Raw genomic sequence first — 10,521 nt, 5'->3', positions numbered from 1 at the left:
TCCCTCTACCAAAGACTCCTGGCAGGCAGCCCTCTCCCTCTGCTGCTCTTCCCTTGTTCCTGTCGCTGAACAGTGAGCACCGTGCCGTCTTCCGTAGGGGCCCCTTAACTCCCACTGTTCTTTTAGAAACAGTCCCTTCTTTAAACTCAGCTACTCACTTATGTGCACCTTTCTGCCTCCAGCCAGACCCTGACAGACACAATGGCATACTTCTGCACCCATTTAATAAATCCCCTCTGTTGTTTGGCTAACCAGAGTTAGTGTTTGTGCCTGCAACCGAAAGATCTTAACTGATACACATCCAATGTGCAGAAGGCAGAGGAAAGAGCAGTTAATTCTTCGTGTGGTGTTGGCATTTAAGCTGAAAGAAGTGGAAGACAGGCAGAGGAGAAGAGGCTTCAGGGATCTAGGTCCAAAAGGGATGCTGCAGCTGGAGCTGGGCCTGGAGATGATGGTGGGGGCTGATCCGGGGTGGGGGGCATCTGTGCTACTTTAGTGTATGTTAACTTTGTCCTGTGATAATGACAGTGTGGGAGTGGGCGAGTCTGCTCAGGGAGAAAATATCCGACTGACAGAAAGGAGGTCAGAGAATGGAACACCAGAACCTAGGGGAACAGCTTAGACGGGGTTGCCAAGGAACCTTAGAAACGGGCAGAGAGATGGGAGGGTATGCTAGCAGGAGAGGTCATAGAAGCCAAAGCTTACCAACAAAGAAGGTGTGTTCAACAGTGCCATGAAACCCCAGATTCAGCAGGAAAGGCCTAAGGAATATTTGGAGATTCTTGGTAGTTTGGGAGGGACCCATCTCAGTGCAGCTGGTGGAAAACGGACTGCAGGCAGTTAGATAATAGCATGCGATGAAGATGTAAAGGCAAAGATTGCTGATTCTCCATTTAAAAAGTTTGATAGTGGGACTTCCCTGGTGGCACAGTGGTTACGAATCCACCTGCCATTGCAGGGGACATGGGTTCGATCCCTCGTCCAGGAAGATCCCACATGCTGTGGAACAACTAAACCCGTGCACCACAACTACTGAGCCTATGCTCTAGAGCCCGTGAGCCACAACTGCTGAGCCCACGTGCCACAACTACAGAAGCCCACGCGCCTAGAGCCTGTGCTCTGCAACAAGAGAAGCCACCACAATGAGAAGCACATGCATTGCAACAAAGAGTAGCCCCCCGCTCGCCACAACTAGAGAAAGCCCGCACGCAGCAATGAAGACCCAACGCAGCCAAAAATAAATTTTAAAAAAAAGTTTGATAGTGAAGGGAAAAAGTAAGCTGGGTCAAGAGTTTGGGAGAAGGTGGGATTAAGAGAAGGCATTTTTAGGACAGAGGCAGTGCTGTCCAGCAGAAGTATATGAGCCACATATGTAGGTTTATGTTTTCTAATGGTCACATTTTAAAAATTAAAAGACTCAGGGCTTCCCTGGTGGCGTAGTGGTTAAGAATCTGCCTGCCAATGCAGGGGACGTGGGTTTGAGCCCTGGTCCAGGAAGATTCCACATGTTGCGGAGCAACTAAGCCCGTGTGCCACAACTACTGAGCCTGCCTGTGCTCTAGAGCCCGTGAGCCATAACTACTGAGCCTGTGTGCCACAACTACTGAAGCCTGCGCACCTAGAGCCCATGCTTTACAACAAGAGAAGCCACTGCAATGAGAAGCCCACGCACTGCAACAAAGAGCAGCCCCTGCTCGCCACAACTAGAAGAAAGCCCGCACACAGCAATGAAGACCCAACACAGGCAAAAATAAACAAATAAAATAAGTAAAACATTAAAAAAAATTGACAGACCCAGGTCAGCTAGCACTCAGATCTTGATTTCTTAATACCATTCTACAATAAAAGGAATGAGGCTCCTTGGAGATTCTGGGACTAGAACAGGAAATACACCAAGTGAGCCTCAGTATCTTGTAGTGCCAGAAGGCAAGGAAATGCTCCAACCCAGACAAACGTGAAAAAAAAAAAAGTACAGTAGTAGAGCCCTGTGAAAAGGATATAGGAGCCAACTGAAAGCACTTCCAGTGGTCAAAACAAGAATAATCTAAGCAACAAAATATTTTGGATTACAGTCCAAAGTATAAAATAAATATCCCTGAATCCATACTGATACAAATAAATGACTGTTTAATTAAATGGGGGAGAAGAGATAAATCTGTGCAGAATTCCCAGTAATTTACATAGATACTCCACCCTCAAGGAGGGGGAGCATAATAGCCTCCTTAAATGTGGGCTACACATAGTGACATCCTGCCAGAGAGGCCAGAGGGTTACAGAGTAGCTTTACAGTGGAGAAACTGGACAAACACTCCCTCAGCCAGGTGGTCACGGTTAACATCAACAGTGATGTCACTTTGGTACTATGTGCCCTTGCTCTGACGTAATGAAAATGTCCCTTTACCTGTGGTCTTTCTCTCCAAAACTCATAACCCTAGTCTAATCATGAGAAAAACAACAGACGAGTTCCAAGTGAGGAACGTTCGACAAAATACTGACCAGGACTCCTTAAGGTAACCAAGGTAACCACACACAGGGAAAGTCTGAGAAACTGTCACAGACAGGAGGAGCCTTGAGAGACATGACTAAATGTAATGTGGTGTCCTGGATGAGATTCAGGGACAGAAACGACATCAGGTAAAAACTAAGGAAATCTGAATAAACTGTGGACTTGTATCAATATTGATGTACCTGTTACCCACTCACCTGAAGGAGGAGGGATTGTTTTAGGATGGGTCAACTCTAGTACAGCTGGTTGTCCAGAACCACATCAATCTGTGCTCTGTTCATCCATTCACTCCTTCGCTCATTCAACAGATATTTATTAAGTCCATACTGTGAGAAAGACACTGGTCTTGGAGCTAAAGGTAGATGAGTGTCAAGACAGACAAGGATTTGCCTTCATGGAGCCAGATGGAGAGACAGAGAATAAATCATAACCACATATGGAATAGGTACTATGAAGAAAACAGATGATGTAATTTGATGGGGGAGGAGGAGAGTTCCACTAAAAGATCACTTACGAACCAACCTAGAGCTACAGGAATGCGTTAAACCTTTAAGTGACTCAGTGATTTTATTGTAGACTAGAGTCAACCTTCTTGCAAAATGCTTGCTTATGTGCTATTAGTAATACAGAGAATATACAGGCTGGAATATTCTAGTTCATGGAGTCCTGTCTACTTGAATGCTTGAGATACAAGTGTACTGGTTTTTTTTTTTTTCTTCTCAATCAACCCATTATGTAACCAGTAACCACATGGGTGCTGTAGACCCAAATACCACACAATCCCTGTCCTCCCATGGGTGAGGCTGGGGAAACGTTCCTATAGATGAATCCTCACAAGGATTGCATAAAAGGCTAGCCATTGGGAAACAAAGAGCCATTTCTCACATCACGTGCCAAACCTAATTCTAAATGGATTTAAGTGTGAAATGATGAAGCCATAAGTGATTTCTATATTGTAGCGGCGTGAAGCAGTTTTCAAGCATGACATCAAAGGCAGAAACCATAAAGGTAAGTATCTTAAAAATGAGAACTCTATGTTGCCCAAAACAACTATAAACCACATTAAAAAGCAACAATAGGGACTTCCTTGGCAGTCCAGTGGTTAGACTCTGTGCTTCCACTGCAGGGTGCGCGGGTTCCACCCCTGTTTGGGGGAACTAGGATCCCGCAGGCAGCGCGGCATGGCCAGAAAACAAAAAAAAGCAACAATAAATTGGAAGAAATGGCAAAACCTAAGATAAGAGGTATATATTGTTAATCCATAAAGAGCACCAAGGGAAAGATGGTAGAAGAATGAACAAAAGACATCTACATGTCACAACAGAAATACAAATGACCAATAATACATGAAAATATTCAACCTCAATCACAGAAATTAAAACATCAATAAAATCTCATTGTTTGCCTGTGAAATCGGCAAAAATTGAAAGAAAAAAGAGAAGAGCTACGAAGAAGTGGTGAACCGGGCTCCCAGCGTCGGCCTCCACTCCCTGCCAGGCACCTGGCACACGCCCTGTGAGGACCTGGATGGTCACTGTGGGGACCTGGATGGGCACTGTGGCTCCCGGATCTGGAACCTCCGTGCCCTTTGACCCCGGAAGTCCGGGCGGGATGGGCGGTGCGGAGCCAGGCGCACTTCGCGACAGAGCCGTAAAGGCGCACGCGTGGGCGTGGAGAATGGCGTTGTACGCGGCGGCGGCGGCCGTGTTGGCCGGCGTGGAGAGTCGCCAGGGCTCCCTCAAGGGGCTGGTGTACGGCAGCAGCTTCCAGGTAGCGGGGTACGGGGTTCGGAGTTCGGGCCCGGGAGGGGGGCCCGGCCGGGGCCTCCCCCGGCCCGGCCCCCGCCTCACCTGGGTTCTCTCGGCCTCGCGCAGAACGTGAAGCAGCTGTACGCGCTGGTGTGCGAGACGCAGCGCTACTCCACCGTGCTGGACGCAGTGATAGCCAGCGCCGGCCTTCTCCGCGCCGAGAAGAAGCTGCGTCCACACTTGGCCAAGGTGACGGGGTGGGGGGGGCGGGGCGGGCGGGGTGAGCCCCTCCTAACCTGGTCCCAGCTCCGCCACCGTGCACGGTGTGACTCTGTCAAGTCGCTCCTCTGAAATGAGAAGGCGCAGCCCCTCGCTGGGTTATGAATTGAGGTGGGATAAACATGCTTTACCTTCGAGTCTTGTGTGAAAGATAAAGAACGGAAGTGCAAAGTAGCGACGGCAGGGACTCTCTAGGCAAAACAAAACTGTGACGTTGACCAGGGAGGAGGGTTGGCATCCAGAGCTTTCCTGGTGAGAAGCCGTGGGGAAAGGGTTCAGGATTGGGAAGCAAGGCACCAGGTTCAAATCATGTATCTGCCATTAATTTCTTGTGTGACCTTGAATGAGGTGTTTCACTTTTACCTGTTACCGTCTTTACAGGTGGTCTGTTTAGCTCTTCCAATTCCAACACTGTGGCGTTCCAAGATATTCATGCTCAAGGTTTTCTGTTTTCCTTTCCCCATCTCCAGGTGCTAGTATATGAGTTATTGCTGGGAAGAGGCTTTAAAGGGCGCGGGGGCCGATGGAAGCCTCTGCTGGACCGGCACCAGGCAAGGCTGAAGGCCGAGTTGGCCCGGCTCAAGGTTCGCCGAGGTGTGAGCCAGAATGAGGACCTGTTGGAAGGGGGATCCAAACCTGGCCCAGGTGAGCTGGAAGGAGTTGTGGAGGTGGAGGTAGCCATCGGGCCCTCAGGAGAGAGCCGTCCATGTTCCTGCCCACTCACTGCTGATGGTTTCCTAGCCTCCCAGGTGCCTCGATTTGTGCGAGTGAACACTCTGAAGACCTGCCCTGAGGATGCAGTTGATTATTTTAAGAGACAAGGATTCTCCTACCAGGGTCGGGCTTCCAGGTGAGCTTCGAACCGTGAATGGCTGCTCTCATCTAGGAAGGAGCCTGGGGAAAGGGATCAGTGGGGAGAGAGTCAGGGTGGTTGTGACTGCGCTCAGGTTTTCTTCCTATTTTTCCAGCAGTTTCTCCATTTCCTTTCAAGGCCTGTCTTCCTTCATCCTTTAAACAGTGGTTCTCTTGGGAGCCCTGTTTTACTGATACATTTTTCTAAATGTATCCCTCAATTTCTTCTCTGGCTCTGACTCCTACTTCTCACCTGATCATTCAGTCTCCCAGTCTAGGCTTCTCTCCTATTGTCCTACTCTCAGGTTCATGTTACTGCTTCACAGACACCACAGTCGCAGCACTTGTCAAACCAAATTCATCTTTCTTTTGAACTCTGCACTGTCTTTTTTTTAACGTTAACTTATTCATTCAAAATTTAAGATTTAAGAGAAATGCTGCCAAAACAGTGTACTTAAATGCATTATTGGATTATTTTGCAGCGTCCTTTTTTAAAATTGACATATAACACATTATTAGTTTCAGGTGTACAATGTGATGATTTGATATTTACACATATTGCAAAACGGTCACTAGAATAAGCCTAGTTAGCATCCGGCACCATACATAGTTGTAAAGTTTTTTCCTCAGGATGAGCACTTTTAACATTTATTCTCTTAGCAGCTTTTAAATATGCAAAGCGATATTATTAACTGTAGTCACCATGCTGTACATTACATTCCCAGGACTTATTTTATAACTGGAAATTTGTACCCTGTGACAACCTTCACCCATTCTGCTCACCTGTACCCCACCCCCTGTCTCTTGTGACCACAAGTCTGTTCTCTGTATTTATGAGCTTGGGTTTTTGTTTTTGTATTAGATTCCACATAAAAGTGAGATCATACAATGTATGTCTCTCTCTGTGTGACTTATTTCATTTAGCATAATGCCGTCAGGGTCCATCCATGTTGTCACAAAGGACAAGATTTTATTCTTTTTAATGGCCGAATAATATTCTGTTGTGTATATATATCAATTTCTCTATCCACTTCTTCTATTGATGGACACTTATGTTGTTTCCATGACTTAGCTGTTGTAAATAATGCTGCAATGAATGTGGGGATGCATGTATCTCTTTGAGTGTTTTTGTGTTCTTTGGATAAACACCCAGAAGTAGAATTGATAGATTGTATGGTAGTTCTATTTTTAATTTTTAGGGCGCCTCCATACTGTTTTCCATAGTGGCTGCATGAATTTATGTTCTCACCAACAGTGCACAAGTGTTCCCTTTTCTCTACATCTTTGCCAACACTTGTTATTTCTTATCTTTTTGATAATAGCCATTCTAACAGGTGTGAAGTGATATTTTGGGGTTTTTTTTGTTGTTGTTGTTGTTTTTATACAGCAGGTTCTTGTTATCCATTTTATACATATTAGTGTATATATGTCAATATCAATCTCCCAATTCATCACACCAGCACCCCCCTCCCCTGTGCCACTTTCCGCCCTTGATGTCCATAGGTTTGTTCTCTACATCTGTGTCTCAATTTCTGCCCTGCAAACTGGTTCATCTATACCATTTTTCTAGGTTCCACATGTATGTGTTAATATACGATATTTGTTTTTCTCTTTCTGACTTACTTCACGCTGTATGACAGTCTCTAGATCCATCCACGTCTCTACAAATGACCCAATTTCGTTCCTTTTTATGGCTGAATAATATTCCATTGTATATATGTTCCACACCTTCTTTATCCATTCATCTGTCGATGGGCATTTAGGTTGCTTCCATGACCTGGCTGTTGTAAATAGTGCTGCAATGAACGTTGGGGTGCATGTGTCTTTTTTTTTTTTTTTTTTTTTTTTTGCATGTGTCTTTTTGAATTATGGTTTTCTCTGGGTATATGCCCAGTAGTGGGATTGTTGGGTCATATGGTAGTTCTATTTTTAGTATTTTTTGTTTTTTTTTCCTCCCGCTCCTCCTGCTCCCTATTTTTAGTTTTTTAAGGAACCTCCATACTGTGCTCCATAGTGGCTGTATCAATTTACATTCCCACCAACAGTGCAAGAGGGGTCCCTTTTCTTCACACCCTCTCCAGCATTTGTTGTTTGTAGATTTTCTGATGATGCCCATTCTGACTGGTGTGAGGTGATACCTCATTGTAGTTTTGATTTGCATTTCTCTCATAATTAGTGATGTTGAGCAGCTTTTCATGTGCTTCTTGGCCATCTGTATGTCTTCTTTGGAGAAATGTCTATTTAGGTCTTCTGCCCTTTTCTGGATTGGGTTGTTTGTTTCTTTAATATTGAGCTGCATGAGCTGTTTATATATTTTGGAGATTAATCCTTTGTCCATTGGTTTGTTTGCAAATATTTTCTCCCATTCTGAGGGTTGTCTTTTGGTCTTGTTTATGGTTTCCTTTGCTGTGTGAAAGCTTTGAAGTTTCATTAGGTCCCATTTGTTTATTTTTGTTTTTATTTCCATTACTCTAGGAGGTGGATCAAAAAAGATCTTGCTGTGATTTATGTCAAAGAGTGTTCTTCCTGTGTTCTCCTCTAAGAGTTTTGTAGTGTCTGGTCTTACATTTAGGTCTTGAATCCATTTTTGTGTATGGTGTTAGGGAGTGTTCTAATTTCATTCTTTTACATGTAGCTGTCCAGTTTTCCCAGCACCCCTTATTGAAGAGACTGTCTTTTCTCCATTGTATATCCTTGCCTCCTTTGTCATATATTAGTTGACCATAGGTGCGTGAGTTTATCTCTGGGCTTTCTATCTTGTTCCATTGATCTGTGTTTGTGTTTTTGTGCCAGTACCATATTGTCTTGATTACTGTAGCTTTGTAGTATAGTCTGAAGTCAGGGGAGTCTGATTCATCCAGCTCCGTTTTTTTCCCTCAAGACTGCTTTGGCTGTTCGGGCTCTTTTGTATCTCCATACAAATTTTAAGACTTTTTGTTCTAGTTCCCTAAAAAATGCCATTGATAATTTGATAGGGATTGCATTGAATCTGTAGATTGCTTTGGGTAGTATAGTCATTTTCACAACATTGATTCTTCCAATCCAAGAACATGGTATACCTCTCCATCTGTTGGTATCATCTTTAATTTCTTTCATCAGTGTCTTATAGTTTTCTGCATACAGGTCTTTTGTCTCCCTAGGTAGGTTTATTCCTAGGTATTTTATTCTCTTTGTTGCAGTGGTAAATGGGAGTGTTTCCTTAATTTCTCTTTCAGACTTTTCACCGTTAGTGTATAGGAATGCAAGAGATTTCTGTGCATTAATTTTGTGTCCTGCAACTTTCCCAAATTCACTGATTAGCTCTAGTAGTTTTCTGGTTGCATTTTTAGGATTCTCTATGTATAGTATCATGTCATCTGCAAACAGTGACAGTTTTTCTTTTCCAATTTGTATTCCTTTTATTTCTTTTTCTTCTCTGATGGCTGTGGCTAGGACTTCCAAAACTACGTTGAATAATAATGGTGAGAGTGGACATCCTTGTCTTGTTCCTGACCTTAGAGGAAATGCTTTCAGTTTTTCACCATTGAGAATGATGTTTGCTGTGGGTTTGTTGTATATGGGCTTTATTATGTTGAGGTAGGTTCCCTCTATGCCCACTTCCTGGAGAGTTTTTTATCATAAGTCGGTGTTGAATTTTGTCAAAAGCTTTTTCTGCATCTATTGAGATGATCATATGGTTTTTATTCTTCAATTTGTTAATATGGTGTATCACATTGATTGATTTACATATATTGAAGAATCCTTGCATCCCTGGGATAAATCCCACATGATCATGGTGTATGATCCTTTTAATGTGCTGTTGGAGTCTGTTTGCTAGTATTTTGTTGAGGATATTTGCATCTATATTCATCAGTGATATTGGTCTGTAATTTTCTTTTTTTGTAGTATCTTTGTCTGGTTTTGGGGTGATGGTGGCCTCGTAGAATGAGTTTGGGAGTGTTCCTTCCTCTGCAATTTTTTGGAAGAGTTTGAGCAGGATGGGTGTTAGCTCTTCTCTAAATGTTTGATAGAATTCACCTGTGAAGCCATCTGGTCCTGCACTTTTGTTTGTTGGAAGATTTTTAATCACAGTTTTAGTTTCATTAATTGTGATTGGTCTCTTCATATTTTCTGTTTCTTCCTGGTTCACTCTTGGAAGGTTATATCTTTCTAAGAATGTGTCCGTTTCTTCCAAGTTGTCCATTTTATTGTCATAGATTTGCTTGTAGTAGTCTCTTAGGATGCTTTGTATTTCTGCGGTGTCTATTGTAACTTCTCCTTTTTCATTTCTAATTTTATTGATTTGAGTCTTCTCCCTCTTGATGAGGCTGGCTAATGGTTTATCAATATTGTTTATCTTCTCAAAGAACCAGCTTTTAGTTTTATTGATCTTTGTTATTGTTTTCTTCGTTTCTCTTTCTTTTATTTCTGCTCTGATCTTTATGATTTCTTTCCTTCTGCTAACTTTGGGTTTTGTTTGTTCTTCTTTCTCTTGTTCCTGTAGGTGTAAGGTTAGATTGTTTATTTGAGATTTTTCTTGTTTCTTGAGATAGGCTTGTATAGCTATAAACTTCCCTCTTAGAACTGGTTTTGCTGCATCCCATAGGTTTTGGATCATCGTGTTTTCATTGTCATTTGTCTCTAGGTATTTTTTGATTTCCTCTTTGATTTCTTCAGTGATCTCTTGGTTATTTAGTAACGTATTGTTTAGCCTCCATGTGTTTGTGTCTTTTACGTTTTTTTCCCTGTAATTCATTTCTAATCTCATAGCATTGTGGTCAGAAAAGATGCTTGATATGATTTCAATTTTCTTAAATTTACTGAGGCTTGATTTGTGACTCAAGATGTGATCTATCCTGGAGAATGTTCTGTGCGCACTTGAGAAGAAATTGTAATCTGCTGTTTTTGGATGGAATGTCCTATAAATATCAATTAAATCTATCTGGTCTATTGTGTCATTTAAAGCTTTTGTTTCCTTATTTATTTTCATTTTGGAAGATCTGTCCATTGGTGTAAGTGAGGTGTTAAAGTCCCTCACTATTATTGTGTTACTGTTGATTTCCTCTTTTATAGCTGTTAGCAGTTGCCTTATGTATTGAGGTGCTCCTATGTTGGGTGCATATATATTTATAATTGTTATCTCTTCTTCTTGGATTG

At 42.9% G+C, this 10,521-nt stretch overlaps 1 protein-coding gene across 1 annotated transcript in view; it reads left to right on the top strand.

The window, feature by feature from the left end:
• Positions 1–4,182: 4,182 nt before the first annotated feature.
• The window catches only part of NSUN5 (NOP2/Sun RNA methyltransferase 5), a 33,169-nt gene continuing 26,830 nt past the window's right edge, over positions 4,183–10,521 (top strand). The window contains exons 1-4 of the mRNA XM_082857496.1: positions 4,183–4,276; positions 4,381–4,503; positions 5,004–5,178; positions 5,275–5,383. Coding sequence (XP_082713622.1) covers positions 4,184–4,276; positions 4,381–4,503; positions 5,004–5,178; positions 5,275–5,383 — 500 coding nt within the window. The 5' untranslated portion in view covers position 4,183. The remainder of the gene's footprint in view (positions 4,277–4,380; positions 4,504–5,003; positions 5,179–5,274; positions 5,384–10,521) is intronic.

Source organism: Leucopleurus acutus (assembly GCF_964270905.1).
Source record: "Leucopleurus acutus genome assembly, chromosome: 16".
Lineage (NCBI taxonomy): Eukaryota > Metazoa > Chordata > Mammalia > Artiodactyla > Delphinidae > Leucopleurus > Leucopleurus acutus.
Note: the sequence above shows the minus strand (reverse complement) of the source record. Positions and strands in the feature narration are given on the sequence as shown.